Source organism: Pelobates fuscus, chromosome 9, assembly GCF_036172605.1.
Source record: "Pelobates fuscus isolate aPelFus1 chromosome 9, aPelFus1.pri, whole genome shotgun sequence".
Classification (NCBI taxonomy): Eukaryota; Metazoa; Chordata; class Amphibia; order Anura; family Pelobatidae; genus Pelobates; species Pelobates fuscus.
This window is the reverse complement of record NC_086325.1, coordinates 172452585-172473119: the sequence shown is the minus strand read 5'-3', so window position 1 is coordinate 172473119 and position 20535 is coordinate 172452585. Positions and strand designations below refer to the sequence as shown.

Genomic DNA, 20535 nt, shown 5'->3' with positions numbered 1-20535 from the left:
TCTGCCTGTCAGGCCCTGCAAGTCTCCCCGCAGCGCTGTCACGTCGGCTGATATTTTTTTGTGATGGTCTGCGAGGAGATCCCTTAGCACTGCTGTAGTCACCGGAGCGGTGTCAGGGTTTGTTGGCGGGGCTGCCGGCTGGCTTGGTGAGGGTGGAATCAAGGCCGGCACTGTGCCCGTTTCAGTGTCATAGGAGTAGTCATCCGAGAAATCGGAGCAATCCTCTGCGAAGGACGCCATTTTAGGTCCCTGTGCGCACTGGGCCTGCCGCCATAGGTCTCCTATTGTTAGCCCTTCCCTAGGTTTGACTGGCTTTGGCTTCTTCGTTTTGCGCCCCATGGGGTCTGTACAAGCCAGGGGTCCCCCCCGGGTACCGTCTAGGTGGTTTTGGTGGGAGATTTTGGTCGTTGAAGGGCTGTATAGCTCGGAGCTCGGCAGACATGCGACCGGCTGCTTTTGTGGCTAGGCTCCACCCACGACCACAGAAGTTGAGTGCACATACTCAGCGTCATATCCAGGTTGTCTTTGGGAAATAGACGTATGATTGCTGCCAGCATTACTGCAGAGGTTGAAGTGGTGGGGGATCAGCCTGTCAGTGCTCAGACCATATGCCACACATTGCATCATATTGGTCTGCTTGGCTGTCTTCCCAGATGGAAGCCTCGTCTAAAGATGATGCACAAGAAAGCCGGCAAATAGTTTGCTGAAGACAAGCAGACTAAGGACATGTATTCCTGCAACCATGTCCTGTGTTCCGATGAGACCAAGAGAAACTTATTTGGTTTAGATGGGGTCAAGCGTGTGTGGCGGCAACCAGGTGAGGAGTTTAAAGACAAGCATGGCCGTCTTGAACGTGGGCCAAACGGGGCAGCTGCCCCGTGGCCCCGCCACCCATATCCTGCATAACCCCCCCCAACGTGCCCGCGTTGCTGGTATAGTGGCTGCACCGAGGGCCGATAATCTAAGGGGTCTCACTGGGTGGCCAATACACTTAGGGCCACCCGGAGAGCACATTTCAGCAGGGGCCCGGTCGGGTGCTGTGGCCCTTTAACATCACGACCGGGCACCTTGCTTAACGGCAGCCTGGGAGGACTTCCTCCCTCAAAGATGATGAGCCACACGGGAGGGAGGCTGAGCCAGGAGGCAGCGAGGAGGGGGACTGAGCAAAGAGAGCCAGTCCTCAACTCCCAACCCAGCACACTGGACCCCAGGGAAGGTAGAAAACTGGAAGGGGGCTTTAAAGTGTAAAGTTTGCATATGTGTGTGTCAGTATGTCTCTGTGTGTGTGTCTGTCAGTAGTTATGTGTGTGTCTGTCAGTAGTTCTGTGTGTGTGTCAGTGGGTCTGTGTGTGTGTGTCAGGAGATCTGTGTGTGTGTCTGTCAGTAGGTCCGTGTGTCTGTGCCATTATGTCTGTCTGCTTGTGTCAGTATGTCTGTCTGTGTGCCAGTATGTCTGCGTGCCAGTGTGCCAGTATGTCTATCTGTGTGTGTGTGCCACTATGTCTGTGTGTGTGTCAGTATGTGTCCGTCAGTAGGTCTGTATGTCTGTGTGTACCTGTATGTCTGTCAGTAAGTCTGTGTAGCGGCCACCCCGATAGAGTGAGGGGTTTTCGCCGCCACGAGAGATGTCCTTTCTCCCCTGTAGTGAGAGGGAGGTTGTAGAGCAGAGCAGGAACAGCTCTTAGAAGAGCTAGTGATTATAATGCTATCCCAAGAGCAGGGATTATCGCTGGTATCACTTTTCCCTACAAGCACGAGACGAGGCTCTGTGTTGAGGGTAAACTACTGATGCTGTGAGCCGGAATATGACATCATATTCCGGGTCATGCCATCAACAAACGATGCGCGAGGGAGCAGAGCTGGGAGAGCACAGCTCCCTTGTCGCGTCTGACAGGGAGACAGGCGCCGGGGGGGGGGGTCCATCAGGTGGCCATCAGGCCACCTCTTGGGCCCCCCCATGACAGGGGGAATACAGAGGGCATTTGGGGGCGGCATTTTTTGCCAGCCCCTGAGTGCCTGCAGGAGCAATGGGAACGCCGTTCCTGCTGTAAAAAAAGTGCAGGAACACCGTTCCTGCAGGACTCGAACCCTGTGTCAGCATGTCTGTTAGTGTATGTGTCTGTGTCCATATGTCAGTATGCATGCGTCAGTATGTCTGTCAGTTTGTCTGTCTCTATATGTGTCTGTATATCTGTGTGTGGATCTGTATGAAGTCTGTGTGTCTATCTGTGTGTCAATGTGTATTTGTATGCTGTCTTGTGTGTGTTTTTTGTATCGGTGTGTGTTTGTGTATCTGCATGTGTGTCAGTGTTTGTATATGTGTCTGTATATCTACATGTGTGCTAATGTGTATATCTGTGTGTCTGCATGTGTTATCAGAAAGTATTACTTTACTGAGAGGGTAGTGGATGCATGGAATAGCCTTCCAGCTGAAGTGGTAGAGGTTAATACAGTGAAGGAGTTTAAGCATGCGTGGGATAGACATAAGGCTATATTAGATATAAGACTAATGAACGTATTTTATAAAATTGGGCAGACTAGATGGGCCGAATGGTTCTTATCTGCCGTCACATTCTATGTTTCAGTGTGTATATATATATATATATATATATATATATATATATATATGTGTGTGTGTATATGTGCATACATCTCAGCATTCACAAACTAACACTACATATAAATACACCCCTGCATTCAAACTCCAACACTACGTACAAACACATGTCTGTGTTACACACCGAAATTATATGTAAACATACCCCTGCATTCAAAAACCAACACTACACATAAATACATGCTTGCAAGTACGCCAACACCACATACAAACATATTCCATACAAAAACCTGTTTACATTCAAACACACAAAAACAGCTTAGTGCTAAATACAAACCTTTAAACATGGGTAAATGGTAGAGCCCCAGCTGGCAATGCATTGCTGGAGTTGCACGACAGATGGGGATCTACCTTTTAATCACCCGTGAGATTGGGAGGCCTAAAAAAATTCTTGCACCTCTCTACTTTAGGTCTGCCACTGTGTTGGGGTGGAGGACATGATTGCACGACTGGGGACAGGTTCCAGGTGGCCCAAGCAAATGCTTTGCCCAGGGTCCCAATCAATATTAAAGATGGCCCTGAAGACAAGTGTGTCTTGCCTACAGTCAAGCATGGTGTGTCATGGTCTGGGCCTGGCTCACCCCAGGAGTATGCAACCAGCAGTAATGGGTGTTGAGTATGGATGGTTGGAAACCGACAATGGGGTCCACCGCAAATCACCCAGTACAGTGACAGTCCAGGCTAATAGAATAGGCATAGAAGCTATACGTTCAATGGAATGTAGGATGCAAAGCTATTGTTGTGTGAATATACTGAAAAGACAGACAAACAAAAGAAATAAGCGGGGCAGCAGCACCGCATAAATTCAGCCCTACCGGAAGGAAATTAAATTAAAGCACCCCTTAAACTGACGGGAGAATTATGAAATTAAATTAAAGCGCCCCTTAAACTGACATTATAATTATGAAATTAAATTAAAGCACGCTGTAACTGATGTAATACTGATTAAATTAAATTAAAGTGCGCTGTAACTGACAGGAGAATTATGAAATTAAATTAAAGCGCACTGTAACTGATGGGAGACTGATTAAATGAAAGCGCACTGTAAGTGATGGGAGACTGATTAAATTAAATTAAAGCACACTGTAACGGGAGAATGATGAAATTAAATTAAAGCGCACTGTAACTGACAGGAGAATTGTGAAATTAAATTAAAGCACCCCTTAAACTGATGGGAGACTGATTAAATGAAAGCGCACTGTAACTGATGTGAGACTGATTAAATGAAAGCGCACTGTAAGTGATGGGAGACTGATTAAATTAAATTAAAGCACACTGTAACGGGAGAATGATGAAATTAAATTAAAGCGCACTGTAACTGACAGGAGAATTGTGAAATTAAATTAAAGCACCCCTTAAACTGATGGGAGACTGATTAAATTAAATTAAAGCGCACTGTAACTGATGGGAGACTGAGTAAATTAAAGCGCACTGTAACTGACAGGAGACTGATTAAATTAAATTAAAGCGCACTGTAACTGACGGGAGACTGATTAAATTAAAGAGCACTGTGTAACGGAGCTCCGTGTACTCCGACCGAGTACCCTCCGTTGATGGATGCTCCTAGCGCTCTCAGAGGACTCCAAGCACTGCAGACGACACCACAACCACCGCAGGTTCCACAACCGCCGTAGCTTAACTGGAGCCGCGCCGTCTTCCTTCCACCCTGGATCGGCTTCTGTCCTCCAGGACCGTGTGGGGAAGACCTCTCCTCCAGGAGAGCGTATCCGGAACAAGCTCTTACAAGAGCTAAGTGATTGAGAGCTCAGGGGAATATGCAGCACATAGCAATCCCCAGTGTGATATAGCAGTTCCCTCCAATAACGAGACAAGGCTACGTATTGAGGGTCAGAAGAGGTCTCAGGACTGGAACACCCAGCCTGCTTTTTATTAGGATCAGGTACATACAGGACACTCCCAGGGGGAGGATGAAATTGACCAATCACATGCATGGTAACACCCCCACGTCTCCTCCCCTCAGATAAACACATAACCCAATTAAAACATACATTATTTTACCCAAGTTCTGGATGTACCCCAAAAACAGGGGGTACAGCTTTAAATCTGGTATCCCCAAATAGCCCTTGTTCAGGGGAACAGTCTGTCCAAAAATCAGCCCATTCGGATGGATGGTTCGGGAGATACAGAGCTCCAAAGTTTTGACCGACCGCACAGACCAACTAGCCGAAAATAGTTCCATGAGTTTTGGCCTTGCGGTCGGTCTCCGTTCGCACGGTAAAATAGACGAAATTCTTGCCATCCATTCGCATCTTTGTGGTCGCTAGAATCCCCATACTAAGTTAAGTATAACTACCGAACGGCCGGTCGTTCGGTAGTTTCCGTACGTAGTTCTGGATGTCTGGAGGTCTTAGCGGTATTCGCCTGTTTGCGCTTCCGATTTCAGTTCCATGCGTTCACAGGCAAACACCGCTGTTCGCACGCAAGATGGCCGCGAACACGTGTAAAAGTCCCGAAATGGCGGCCACCTATTCAGAGCACAAAGAATTCGCATGAAATCATACGAACGGCTGTATTCTCCAGTAATGGGATTCTCATGCAATATATTCGCCTAAATCCCCTGGCTGTTAGGTTATATTAGCAGTCCAAACCTACAGCATAGATAAAGGGTAAAAGACAGTCTAATACAAATCCATATGCCTGAATACAGGGTTTACAGTGTAATATAGTCCAGGACCATAGTCGCAGGGGAGGAGGCAGGCAAGCATGCCTCTCCAGGACAAAGTGGCGAAGGGCACTTCGTCACACATCTCCCCTTTGGGGGGAAGACTAACCAGGCACCTGACCTTCTGTCGGTCAGTGCCTCCGTTAGTCGATCCACCAACCCACAATAAACAGATGCCCGAGTAGCCCCCCCACAACATCAAAGTACAGGAACAGCCCACCCACAACATACAGTCACTGCACCTGGGTATTTGGCTGTGGTAATGAGGCCACATGCCGAGGGTACTTGAAGGGCAGAGGCCAACTGCGCTCTGTCCAGCTGCCAGCTCTTCCGCTGGGGTAGCCTGCAGGACATCAGGCTCTGGACCAGGGACAAAGGTAGGGCAGAGGCCGACTGCGCTCTGTCCAGCTGCCAGCTCTTCCGCTGGGGTAGCCTGCAAGACATCAGGCTCTGGACCAGGGAAAAAGGTAGGGCAGAGGCCGACTGCGCTCTGCCCAGCTGCCAGCTCTTCCGCTGGGGTACTGAGACCATAGTCCGGCTCAGTAGTCAAGGGAACATGGACGTCAGTAGGGGTTAGCATCGCCTCCGTTAACCCTGGTGCCACGCTAGGAGTTAGCTGGGGAGGGGAATTTGTACTTACCCCCTCCTCTGGGTGTCCCGGTGAGGGTAGTTGGGGATCTGGAAAGGCTGTCCAGCATCCCTGTAGGTCAGGCACAGAGACCACGGTCCCATCTGCGCCGTCTGGGGGATTGGTGTCTCCCCTTGTTAGGGGAAGCTGCCGCTGGGGAGAGGGGGTGCTGTGCTCCTTTCCCGGAAACACAGGCTGCCGCTGGAGAGGGAGACCGCCTGTCTCCACTCCCTTACCATTGTCCTGTTGCTGTAGAGAGGGACCAACTGTCTCCGCTCTCTGTAGGACACACTGCTGCTGGGGGGGAAGGACGGCACCTTCTGCCCCCTGGGGTATACACTGCCGCTGAAGAGGGAGACCGCCTGTCTCCACTCCCTTACCATTGTCCTGTTGCTGTAGAGAGGGACCAACTGTCTCCGCTCTCTGTAGGACACACTGCTGCTGGGGGGGAAGGACGGCACCTTCTGCCCCCTGGGGTATACACTGCCGCTGAAGAGGGAGACCGCCTGTCTCCACTCCCTTACCATTGTCCTGTTGCTGTAGAGAGGGACCAACTGTCTCCGCTCTCTGTAGGACACACTGCTGCTGGGGGGGAAGGACGGCACCTTCTGCCCCCTGGGGTATACACTGCCGCTGAAGAGGGAGACCGCCTGTCTCCACTCCCTTACCATTGTCCTGTTGCTGTAGAGAGGGACCAACTGTCTCCGCTCTCTGTAGGACACACTGCTGCTGGGGGGGAAGGACGGCACCTTCGGCCCCCTGGGGTACACACTGCCACTGTGGATCTGGGCCGACTGCCCAGCATCCCTGTAGGGCCGGTAGAGAGACATCGGTCCCATCTCTACCTGCCATCTGAGGTTCATCGCCGGACCAGTCAGGGAGGTCTGGTTCTGCTTGTCGGGTAGGTTGGGGCTGCACGAAGCTGAGTAGGTGTATGTAGTCCTGCTCCAGCTCCCACTCCCTTGTTGCCAGGTGGGTCATGTCTTTTCTCACCTCGCGTTCGTCAGCCCAGACATACATGCCCATCCGGTAGTCGTAGATGTCCCAAAGCCTAGACTCCTCCGTGCTGCCGAAATCAAGATCCTCCTCCATGGCATCCATAAGTAGACCAGGACCATCATAATCATCCCCCTCCGGTAGGTCGTGCTCGGCCGTCCAGGGAGTAAGTCGAATGGTATGCCACCAGAGGGCCTGGTATGCGTTGTCTAGCCCGATCTCTCGCCATACCAGGGTCTCTAGTCTTGCCACCCACTCATCCAGGGGCTGCTCCCCCAGTAGACATATTCGCATTGCCACACGCTTCTGTAGCCGCTGCTCATCACTGGGGAGCCTCTCACCTCGCCGCCACTGGGCATCTTCCAGGGCATCATACCAGAGTTCCCTTCTGGCTGCATCCCTGTAATCTGCGGCCTCCTTCTCCTCCTCATCATGGAACGCTGTCCGCAAACCAGCGGATTCCATCCTGTTGTCGCCAGGGGCGCTGCCCAATGGCTAGCGTTGCCCTCAATTGTAACTCCAAACGTTACCAGTGTCTCTGAGCTGCTTCTCCTCGCACTAGGACGCCATCCCACCGCTGCCACCACTGTAACGGAGCTCCGTGTACTCCGACCGAGTACCCTCCGTTGATGGATGCTCCTAGCGCTCTCAGAGGACTCCAAGCACTGCAGACGACACCACAACCACCGCAGGCTCCACAACCGCCGTAGCTTAACTGGAGCCGCGCCGTCTTCCTTCCACCCTGGATCGGCTTCTGTCCTCCAGGACCGTGTGGGGAAGACCTCTCCTCCAGGAGAGCGTATCCGGAACAAGCTCTTACAAGAGCTAAGTGATTGAGAGCTCAGGGGAATATGCAGCGCATAGCAATCCCCAGTGTGATATAGCAGTTCCCTCCAATAACGAGACAAGGCTACGTATTGAGGGTCAGAAGAGGTCTCAGGACTGGAACACCCAGCCTGCTTTTTATTAGGAACAGGTACATACAGGACACTCCCAGGGGGAGGATGAAATTGACCAATCACATGCATGGTAACACCCCCACGTCTCCTCCCCTCAGATAAACACATAACCCAATTAAAACATACATTATTTTACCCAAGTTCTGGATGTACCCCAAAAACAGGGGGTACAGCTTTAAATCTGGTATCCCCAAATAGCCCTTGTTCAGGGGAACAGTCTGTCCAAAAATCAGCCCATTCGGATGGATGGTTCGGGAGATACAGAGCTCCAAAGTTTTGACCGACCGCACAGACCAACTAGCCGAAAATAGTTCCATGAGTTTTGGCCTTGCGGTTGGTCTCCGTTCGCACGGTAAAATAGACGAAATTCTTGCCATCCATTCGCATCTTTGTGGTCGCTAGAATCCCCATACTAAGTTAAGTATAACTACCGAACGGCCGGTCGTTCGGTAGTTTCCGTACGTAGTTCTGGATGTCTGGAGGTCTTAGCGGTATTCGCCTGTTTGCGCTTCCGATTTCAGTTCCATGCGTTCACAGGCAAACACCGCTGTTCGCACGCAAGATGGCCGCGAACACGTGTAAAAGTCCCGAAATGGCGGCCACTTATTCAGAGCACAAAGAATTCGCATGAAATCATACGAACGGCTGTATTCTCCAGTAATGGGATTCTCATGCAATATATTCGCCTAAATCCCCTGGCTGTTAGGTTATATTAGCAGTCCAAACCTACAGCATAGATAAAGGGTAAAAGACAGTCTAATACAAATCCATATGCCTGAATACAGGGTTTACAGTGTAATATAGTCCAGGACCATAGTCGCAGGGGAGGAGGCAGGCAAGCATGCCTCTCCAGGACAAAGTGGCGAAGGGCACTTCGTCACACACTGTAACTGACAGGAGACTGATTAAATTAAATTAAAGCGCACTGTAACTGACGGGAGACTGGTTAAATTAAATTAAAGCACCCCTTAAACTGATGGGAGACTGATTAAATTAAATTAAAGCGCACTGTAACTGATGGGAGACTGGTTAAATTAAATTAAAGCACCCCTTAAACTGATGGGAGACTGATTAAATTAAATTAAAGCGCACTGTAACTGACAGGAGACTGATTAAATTAAATTAAAGCGCACTGTAACTGACGGGAGACTGATTAAATTAAAGAGCACTGTAACTGACAGGAGACTGATTAAATTAAATTAAAGCGCACTGTAACTGACAGGAGAATTGTGAAATTAAATTAAAGCACCCCTTAAACTGATGGGAGACTGATTAAATTAAATTAAAGCGCACTGTAACTGATGGGAGACTGAGTAAATTAAAGCGCACTGTAACTGACAGGAGACTGATTAAATTAAATTAAAGCGCACTGTAACTGACGGGAGACTGATTAAATTAAAGCGCACTGTAACTGACGGGAGACTGATTAAATTAAAGCACGCTGTAATTGACAGAATTATGAAATTAAATTAAAGCACCCCTTAAACTGACAAGCGACTGATTAAATTAAATTAAAAAGCGCACTGTAACTGACAGGAGAATTATGAAATTAAATTAAAGCGCACTGTAACTGACAGGAGAATTATGAAATTAAATTAAAGCGCGCTGTAACTGACAGGAGAATTATGAAATTAAATTAAAGCGCGCTGTAACTGACAGGAGAATTATGAAATTAAATTAAAGCGCGCTGTAACTGACAGGAGAATTATGAAATTAAATTAAAGCGCGCTGTAACTGACAGGAGAATTATGAAATTAAATTAAAGCGCGCTGTAACTGACAGGAGAATTATGAAATTAAATTAAAGCGCGCTGTAACTGACAGGAGAATTATGAAATTAAATTAAAGCGCGCTGTAACTGACAGGAGAATTATGAAATTAAATTAAAGCGCGCTGTAACTGACAGGAGAATTATGAAATTAAATTAAAGCGCGCTGTAACTAACAGAAATTAAAGCACCCCTTAAGTTGACGGGAGACTGATTAAATTAAAGCGCGCTGTAACTGATGGGAGACTGATTAAATTAAATTAAAGCGCACTGTAACTGACAGGAGACTGATTAAATTAAATTAAAGCGCACTGTAACTGACGGGAGACTGATTAAATTAAAGAGCACTGTAACTGACAGGAGACTGATTAAATTAAATTAAAGCGCACTGTAACTGACAGGAGAATTGTGAAATTAAATTAAAGCACCCCTTAAACTGATGGGAGACTGATTAAATTAAATTAAAGCGCACTGTAACTGATGGGAGACTGAGTAAATTAAAGCGCACTGTAACTGACAGGAGACTGATTAAATTAAATTAAAGCGCACTGTAACTGACGGGAGACTGATTAAATTAAAGCGCACTGTAACTGACGGGAGACTGATTAAATTAAAGCACGCTGTAATTGACAGAATTATGAAATTAAATTAAAGCACCCCTTAAACTGACAAGCGACTGATTAAATTAAATTAAAAAGCGCACTGTAACTGACAGGAGAATTATGAAATTAAATTAAAGCGCGCTGTAACTGACAGGAGAATTATGAAATTAAATTAAAGCGCGCTGTAACTGACAGGAGAATTATGAAATTAAATTAAAGCGCGCTGTAACTGACAGGAGAATTATGAAATTAAATTAAAGCGCGCTGTAACTGACAGGAGAATTATGAAATTAAATTAAAGCGCGCTGTAACTGACAGGAGAATTATGAAATTAAATTAAAGCGCGCTGTAACTGACAGGAGAATTATGAAATTAAATTAAAGCGCGCTGTAACTGACAGGAGAATTATGAAATTAAATTAAAGCGCGCTGTAACTAACAGAAATTAAAGCACCCCTTAAGTTGACGGGAGACTGATTAAATTAAAGCGCGCTGTAACTGATGGGAGACTGATTAAATTAAATTAAAGCGCACTGTAACGGGAGAATGATGAAATTAAAGCGCACTGTAATCATAGAGCATTGCTGGACGAGATATGAAAGCGCAACCAAATGTTGCACTTATCCCTTCAAATGCTACTATGCAAAGCATTTAATAGCATGGCAGAGTTTGACCCGGTTCTGGAGGAGGAAGCACCTCTAGTGGCTGTAAGGAAGACACTCACAAGAGGTGTATTTTATCCTTCAATGTAAACATTACTGTATATTTCATTATGGTCCAAAATTAAATATAAAATACAAAGTTTCGGCCATGAGGTTTTAATGATGGCTTAATGTTAATAATTAAATAGACCTTACTCCTTACCCTGCACTGTATAGCCTGTGCTTCTATACTTATGTCTTTTTCCGTTACCTGCTTTACTCTTGGATCCCATCTGCCAGGATGATGCCTGCTACAGCTGACCGCCATTATGGTGGCTCTATACTTCTGGATTCAAATTGGGGGCTAGGGCTCCAGTTTATCAAGATACTAGTATGCAGCACTCTACTACCTGGGGGAAAACACATAAAAGGGTTAAAAAAAAAAATTGGAGACTCCAGTCCCTAGACCAATTCAAGTTTCAAAAGAAATCGGCACTTTTCTAATTCCTCTAAGTAGCATCTCCCAGTTGTGTCCTGCCTTACTTGCTTTACACTATAGTTGAAGGGAGTGTTTTTAGTGCTTCTCTATAATTGTTGGTGTGTTCCAATGCTTTCTAATGAGAAAAATCAAATTGTATGCAAGTCATCTGTAAAGAATACATGGGAGTTCAATTGTTTTTAACCCTTCAAAGTAAAAGGAGGGAGGAGGGCCAAAATTCAAAAAATTTAAGGGCCACTCCAATCCGCTAGAGGACAGTTAGTGCTGGTTAGGGTGAATCAGATTTAGAAAAGATAAGTGATGGGATTAGAGTTAGAGAGAACATCAAAGTGTGAGACTGGTCAGTATGGTGACAGAGATCGTATCTCCATCAAACAGCCTATATGGGAAGCAAGTAATGAGGCATGTCAAGATTATGACATCTATAATGTGGCAAGGGTGTACATTTTGTATTATTGGTATACTCGGGAGGTAAAACAGAATTCAAATGGAGGGGTCTTTGAACTAGAACACAGGAAGCGTATAAATTTCATTGTAAACATTGAATATATATATGTAGAAAAAATTACTAGTGCTGGCTATGGAGTATAGAAACAGAGTGACCAACACCTCTCTGCTCAGATGTCAGCATGCTGCCGATGAAGCCAGCATGTTGACATCAAAGCGGAGGAAAGCGTTCCCAAGCAGGGTGTGACAGATCCCTCTGTCTTGGATTTACATGGAACTACTATTACTTCATTTGCTTGAATTCATGTTATTTTATTTGATTTGTCTCTTTCCCCATTCGTGTGAAACTCTATATGCTTCCCGGAAACTACCGTACAAAATTTCCGAACGGCCGGCCACCCAGTAGAGAAGTGTGCTGCTGGTTAACCTCTTGGCCCCATTAGAACGTTGAGGTTAACCGCAGACACCTCTTAACTGATGCCTGTAGTTGGGTGGCCGCCATTCGTATCCCGAACACGAGGTTGCGGCCATTTTAAATCCACGAACGCTCACCGGTGTTCGGCGGTAAACTCATGGAACTCAAAACTGACACTTTTTGGCACGAACACCGCTGAAGCCGCCGACCTCCCTTCTCCTTCGGGAAGAAAACTCACAAAGGTCCCTGTATTCGGTATTTTGTCCGCGAATAAGCCGTACCCCAGATAGCCATCCCATGGAGTCTATTCGTATGGAGAACAGACTTTGTGAACACTTTGACTCCACGGCGATTTGACTGTGTGCATAGGATCTGAGCGCTATTCTGTACTTTTGTGCGCTCTGATCGCAGCTATCTGGGGACACGTTGAATGCCTGTATTATGTCCAGTTATTGTAAAGTTATATATTTTTATGCATTTTGTTATAGTCACTTAAAATGGCGTTTGGTCTTTGTCCAGGGAGATAATTGGTCTTTGTCCAGGGAGATAACTGAATTTCAGAGCAGAGGGTCTTGGGTAATTAAAGGGGCATGGCTACATGTGTAACACTCTGATTGGTCAATGTAATGTCCTTGTCACAGTGTCCCATTTGGTCCCTTAGGGGAGTGTCCACCAGGTGGGAGACCTGCATAAATACCGGGCAGGTAGCCCTCAATAAACCAGATTCCTGCTGACCCTACATACGGAGCTTTGTCTCGTCATTGGGGGGATTATTCGTATGGATTACGCTTGTTTGGCTGTTTAGGGGACTAGCTGGTTCGTGTGATTGCTGTTCGGCTGTATGGGAGACTAATTGGTTCGTGTGATTGCTGTTCGGCAGTTTGGAGCGCTCAGTGGCTACCTCTGTATTTGGGAAGGGAACGTCCAATACGGCTGTAACCCCTCTCCTACCGGGGGAGCCGTAACACAGGGTGTTACAGAATGCGAAACGCACCCTTGCAGTGCGCTGAGTCCACCACAGATTCCCTTTAAATACACGCATGGGTCAATTTAATATAAATTATTTTTGTGCAGCGGTTCTGGATTATTTGACTGCTATTAATCTTACACTCATGGCATGGTCAATATGACAGAAGTTTTGTTTTAAAATCTATATTCAACTTACAATGTTTACGGTAGGTATATGTACCAGATGTAAAAAACAATATAAAGTAAGTATAGGTGCACTTAAAGAGAAAGCATAAAATTATTTTGAAATATACACATTGCAAAAGTGACAATAAAGGTTTTGTTAAGTACAGACAGAATCTCGGAAAACCCATTGGTCACGAAGGGGATAAACAAATTAAACTAATATCAAACCAAGAACTCAAAAAAATATAATATATTGAAACAACTAGTATAATTAGGTAAATACTTCAAATAATACATTAAAATACAATAATCTAATGTAGGAATAAAATGTATACTCATCCTGAGGTACCTGCGAAGAAGTGTTGGGGTCAACCTATGTAGGCTATACTTGCAAAGGACAGGCTGGGGGTCTCATGATGTGACATGTTTATTGTGTGCCCATTTTTCTTTCCTCCTACGATAAGGTAAGAATAATTCAATGCATCATGTCTTCAAATAAAATAGTTTATTATAAAAGTCATTATGGTCATATTGCCCTCTCATTTTCTAGGTGTTCTCCTCTCGTTCATATGATGCAACAACACACTTTGAGACTACGTGTAATGACATTAAGGACATCTACAAGAGAATGACTGGAACAGATTTTGACTTCGAGAACATGAAACGCAAACAGAACGATGTGTTTGGGGAGGATGAGCAGTGAAGAAATCAATGAAAACCAAGGGAATGGGGTGGGGGGCAAGAAAGACACTGGACATATGAGGTTGTTTTTAATTGCGGAAAAATAGTGAGAGGGAGTATGAGAGGAAGCCTCGGGAGAAGTGGCAAAGGAACAAAAGAAAGAGATAAATTCCTTATTGCCCCTTTTAACATCATGCTTAGAATTTTAACTTTTTAAGCCTTAGTTTTAACCTACACTGAGTTGGTATTGGTTCTGTTATTGGAGTCTGATTGCTACAAGGAGGTCTGTCATAGAACACAATTTTTTAAATCTGTTATCTCTGATGTTTCATTTTGTCTTGTCCATGAGTTGTGATAAAAGCATAAAGGAGTGTGTTCTAGTGAGACAGTGGGTCCCATTATTCACGTCTGTGTGACATCTATAGGACCTTGGTTAAAGGGTAGAGAGGTTCTGCCACAGAATGTTAGTCGTCTGAGCATCCACACCATAACAACCTCCTCCTGCTAGCACATCTACTGTCTGCCAGGACCTATTATTGGGTTACAGTGCCTGCAATACCTTCTTCCCATTGAGTTTAATTAGTGAAAAAGTTGCTCTGGGGAGGAAGAAGGGTACATTGTAATTCGAAACAATCACTTCTACATAGCAGAAAGAAGTTTAAAGTCCTAGCAACTATAAGAACATCTGTAAGTTAGATATTCTCTTGTTACAGACCCAACAAGAAATAGGTCATTTGTAACATGAGAACCAACATGGAAAACATGACTTGTCACACAGAGACTCAAAATTAACAGATCATTTATCATATAGAGATCATTTACAGGCCATAGGTGCATCATGGCCATGTGATGGGAATGTGCTACAGGTCTTAGGTCTCTAGGTAAGAGCACAGATGCCAATTAATATTGTACCCTTAATTTATTTAACTTATAATTCACCCAATCTTTAGCCGTAGATATAAAACCAGAAAGCACGATGTATATAATTTTACGTGTGCAGTATCATTTACATATTGAGCAGGTATGTACTCACTGGGGATTGTTCTAGATGCACATTAATATCACATTCTTTGCTATAACAAGATACCCATTCAGGAAATTGCCTTGTTGGACTGGCTGATAGTAAGGACTCATGTAGGGTCTTGTGTAGCAGTAAAACATATTGCAGTTTTCTCACATCTGAACCAAACTCTTGCAGTTTAAAGTGACATGCACAATGATTGGTTCAGGTCGGGCCCAATGAGGGCTCACGCTTAGAATAGATACCGTTTCTCAATTAACTGCCTGGTGATTGGTTCAGGTCGGGCCCAATGAGGACTCACGCTTAGAATAGATACCGTTTCTCAATTAACTGCCTGGTGATTGGTTCAGGTCGGGCCCAATGAGGACTCACGCTTAGAATAGATACCGTTTCTCAATTAACTGCCTGGTGATTGGTTCAGGTCGGGCCCAATGAGGATTCACGCTTAGAATAGATACCGTTTCTCAATTAACTGCCTGGTGATTGGCTCAGGTCGGGCCCAATGAGGACTCACTGTTAAAATGAACCACGTTTCTCAGTGAAATGCCTAGAGATTGGTTCAGGTTGGGCCCAATGAGGACTCACTGTTGGAATAAATACTGTTTCTTAATGAAATGCCTGGTGATTGGTTCAGGTCGGGCCCAATGAGGACTCACTGTTGGAATGATTTCTGATTTTCATTAAAGTGTGTTTTGATCTGGGTCCGGATGCTCACTGTAGCAGCTCTAATACTACGTGCCTGCTTTGTGACTTGTATTCCAATATGCAGTCTGTATTAATTGTTCCTTTCTAGATTTGGTTATTTTTCTTGAACTAAATGTCATCCTCAATGCATAAACTGTCCCTGAAAACAGAACATGATATCTTCTGACTAGCTGATATTATTCATTTACTGTGTTTGAGATAAATGATACCAAGTAAATTGTTGTGGAAATTCTGAGTTTTGTGTCCAGTGCATTCTGAGATTTGTACATTATTGCAGGTCTGTAAAATCTTGTGTTTTCCTATAGTAAGCTAAAAGTTGGTTGTGAATTGTGCAATTCAATTTGAAAAAAAAATCACCTGTGTTTACATGCCTTTTTTTTGTTTAATGCTTTATTTTTGTTGTGCAGGATGGTATAAAGATGCTCACAATGCCACTACAGCATAAACAAGCACATATATGTCAATACAATACAGCAACATTTAGACATGATATTTAAGATAACAGAAATTATTTAGAAAAATAAAATAAAATAGAGTAGATTTAACACTTGTGAGTGAGAGCAGAGATAATAGAAGATGGTTTAGCTAAGTTACCGGACTACGCAATCAGTGGTGTACACACAATCTATGCGCCCCCCCCCCCCCCAACAGACACACACACACATACATTAATAGACACATACACACACGACAGACATACATACATAAAGACAGGCACACACACATAAATACAGACCAATACACACACAGACAGGCACACACACATACAGACAGAAACACATCCATCCAAATGCATACACACACACACACATACATACAAGACACACATACATACAAAGACACATACAAACAGACAGGCACACATACACACATACATGTTTGACCCTGGGAAGAAAGCAAAAAGACAGGAATGATCTTTTAGTGCAGATGTCGCTCTGCTGACACACAGACAGGCAGACACACAGACAGATACATACAGGGCCGGCCTTAGGGGTGTGCGAGCTGTGCGGCCGCACAGGGCGCCATAGACCAGGGGGCGCCCTGACAGCCGACACAGCTCGCACTGTCTCCCAGTGACAGCCTGTGAGGGAGAGCTCAAAGCTCTCCCCTAATGCAGGCTGCGCTCCGCCCCCCCTGCCTCTTAACGCTGCCCTCACTGACAGACCCCACTTGGGTCTATCAGTGAGGGCAAAGGGGGCGGAGTTAAGCGGCAATCGGAGGAGGAGCTACATGGCAAGCAGGGGTGGAGCTACACTGCAAGCGGGGCGGAACTACATGCAGGTGAACCCTCTGCCTGGTAAGTTAAGGGAAGCAGTTCCTGCTCCCCCCCACCTAGCCCAACTGTGCCCTCTGCCCCCCACCTAGCCCATCTGTGCCTTCTGCCCCCCCCACCTAGCCCATCTGTGCCCCCTGCCCCCCACCAAGCCCAACTGTGCCCCCTGCCCCCCACCAAGCCCAACTGTGCCCCCTGCCCCCCACCTAGCCCAATAATGCCCCCTGCTCCCTCACCCAGCCAATCTGTGCCCCCTGCCCCCCACCAAGCCCAACTGTGCCCCCTGCCCCCTCACCAAGCCCAACCGTGCCCCCTGCCTCCCCAACCGTGCCCCCTACCTAGCCCATCTGTGCCCCCTGCCCCCCCAACCTAGCCCAATAATGCCCCCTGCTCCCTCACCTAGCCCATCTGTGCCCCCTGCCCCCCACCAAGCCCAACTGTGCCCCCTGCCCCCTCACCAAGCCCAACCGTGCCCCCTGCCCCCCACCTAGCCCATCTGTGCCCCCTGCCCCCCCAACCTAGCCCAATAATGCCCCCTGCTCCCTCACCTAGCCAATCTGTGCCCCCTGCCCCCCACCAAGCCCAACTGTGCCCCCTGCCCCCCACAAGCCCAACTGTGCCCCCTGCTCCCCCACTTAGCCCATCTGTACCCCCTGCCCCCCCACCTAGCCTAACTGTGCCCCCTGCTCCCCCACCTAGCCTAACTCTGCCCCCTGCTCCCCCACCTAGCCTAACTGTGCCCCCTGCTTCTCCACCAGGCCTAACTGCGCCCCTGCTACCCACTGTGCCCTCTGCTCCCCCACCTACCCACTGTGCCCCAGCTACCTACTGTGCTCCTGCTCCCCAGCTACACACTGTGCTCCTTCTCCCCCACTTACCCACTGTGACCCTTGCTTCCCCAGCTACCACCACTGTGCCCTCTCTCACCCAGCTACCTTCTGTGCTCCTGCTCCCCCACCTTCCCACTGCCCCTGCTCCCCCAGTTACCCACTGTGTCCCTGCTCTCCTACCTACTACTACACTACCCCTGCTCCCCCAATGTGCCCCCTGCTTCTCCACCCACCACTACACTACCTATGCTCCCCCACCTACCACTACTGTGCCCCTGCTCCCCAGCCTACCAATACACCACCACTGTGCCCCCAGCTACTACCACCTTGCCCCCTGGTCCCCCACCTACCACCACTGTGCCCCCTGCTCCCCCACCTACCACTACACTGCCCCTGCTCCCCCAGCTACCACTACACTACCACTGCTCCCCCACCCTCCTCCACTGATCCCCCTGCTCCCCACCTACCACTACACTACCTATGCTCCCCCACCTACCACTACTGTGCCCCTGCTCCCTAGCCTCCCAATACACCACCACTGTGCCCCCAGCTACTACCACTGTGCCCCCTGGTCCCCCACCTACCACCACTGTGCCCCCTGCTCCCCCACCTACCACTACACTGCCCTGCTCCACCAGCTACCACCACTGTGCCCCCTGCTCCCCCAGCTACCCACTGTTCCCCCTGCTCCCCCAGCTACCACTACACTACCACTGCTCCCCCACCCTCCTCCACTGATCCCCCTGCTCCCCACCTACCACTACACTACCTATGCTCCCCCACCTACCACTACTGTGCCCCTGCTCCCCAACCTAACAATACACCACCACTGTGCCCCCAGCTACAACCACTGTGCCCCCGCTCCCCCATCTACCACCACTGTGCCCCCTGCTCCCCCACCTACCACTACACTACCGCTGCTCCCCCACCCTCCTCTACTATGCCTCCTGCTCCCCACCTACCAGTACACGACCTCTGCTCTTCATATTAGCACACATATCAAACGCATCCAATACAACAATTACAAATATTACTCACAGCCATCACTCGTATCACACACAGACACCACACACTACATCATATTATTATGAGATTTATCACAGCAGAGCTCTCTTATACAAAATACAATATGTAGCGGTCCTCCGAGTTCCGGCCAATCAGAACGTTGCCACGGATTACTACAGGAAAGCTCTGACACTGTAAGTGCCTGAGCTCACAATACAGTTACTTATGGTCTTGCACCCGGTGGAGGCGCCGACCAGATTCCCAGCATACTGGATCACCAGAGTTCAGCATGGCAACCTCCATGCAAGGTAACAACAGAGAAGGGGGAATCATTTTTGTTTTTAAATAATTATTAGTTTAATAAATTCTATATACAAACACTACACACCTATTGACATGGGGTATGATGGGGGGGGGGGGTGCTGTTAAGATTTTTCGCACAGGGCGCCTTAAGGCCTAAGGCCGGCCCTGGATACATACAGACACACACACACACAAAGACACATACACACATACAATGTTTAAGTCACCCTCCTGTTTCCTACCTTTTACCTCTTGGATGGCAAAAGATGGCGGCGGATACCCGGTCGCTGGGTTGCCCGGGGCGCGCGGGGGGGGGGGCCAGGAGTGACAGGCCCCTATGTACGCCACCAAGCAACCTAAATACTGGGCTAAGATATTGAACCTCGACATTGATATCAAGTAAAAGAGCACAGGAAATGCGAACGAAAGGAAAGCTGCAGTTAGTAGCTAGGTAAACAACGACAATAAATCCAAGGAAATAGCCTAGTTTCGCTCTCAGACCGGATGAAGATGTATTCTCAGCCCATGCACATGGTGGCCAGGCTGAGTCCAAACAGATACAGTAGGGAATTCTCGACTCATGTGGCGCTGCAATGTGCAACATCACAACAGCCCCACTTTTTATTAGGACCCATTTCTCAACGTCCACAGGCCTCTCTAACTTTCCCTGGGAGAGGGCTTCGAAGTCATGGGTGGCGATGTTGTATCCCAGAGTGTGGACTACGGGCAGTTACATAAACCTTCTGGGTTCCCCACCATGGAGGGAAACTACCAACTGAAGATGGCATCATAGATGGCAGTTGCCGATCCTCCCAGCGTCTCCAAAACCGCTGGCACAAGGTGTAACACTTTCGTAGGAATTACGCTTCCCAGCTTCTGAGATGCAGTTGAGTATGTGTAGTGTTGCTGCTGGCCATTTTGGATAGGCGGAGTGTAGACCGCCTTCACTAGATTTGCCCAGGAACATTGTAAAGGTAAGTGCTTGCTTGGTGGGGGCCAGGATATCCCAAAGCGGAAGAGTGTGAGGCTAAGACTATCCGTAAAAGCTCAAGTCATCCCTGACATAGAGATTGTTTGCTTCTCCCGCCAGGGAAACAGCAGGTCGCAACAAGGTGGAGGCCGCAGTCGCTGCTTTACATGGATGGTAAGCCTGGAACTTGCTTCAAAGTTGCCCCAGCAGTGCCAGATTAGGTTATCGATGTGGGAGTGATCGATCACTTTTAAATCAAGTTTAGGCATGAGTTTAAACTGCCTGCAACCTTCCAGTACGGCGTCCAAGCTTCGCAAACCATATTTATTTTCTTTAATCTGCAATGTATGTCTGGTTATT

General features: G+C 47.4%; 1 protein-coding gene across 2 annotated transcripts in view; it reads left to right on the top strand.

The window, feature by feature from the left end:
- GDI1 (GDP dissociation inhibitor 1) overlaps positions 1–16029 on the top strand; it is a 121648-nt gene extending 105619 nt beyond the window's left edge. For both annotated transcript variants that reach the window (XM_063433177.1, XM_063433178.1), the window contains exon 11: positions 13938–16029. In XM_063433177.1, coding sequence (XP_063289247.1) covers positions 13938–14090 — 153 coding nt within the window. In that variant the 3' untranslated portion in view covers positions 14091–16029. The remainder of the gene's footprint in view (positions 1–13937) is intronic.
- The last annotated feature ends 4506 nt before the right edge of the window (positions 16030–20535 follow it).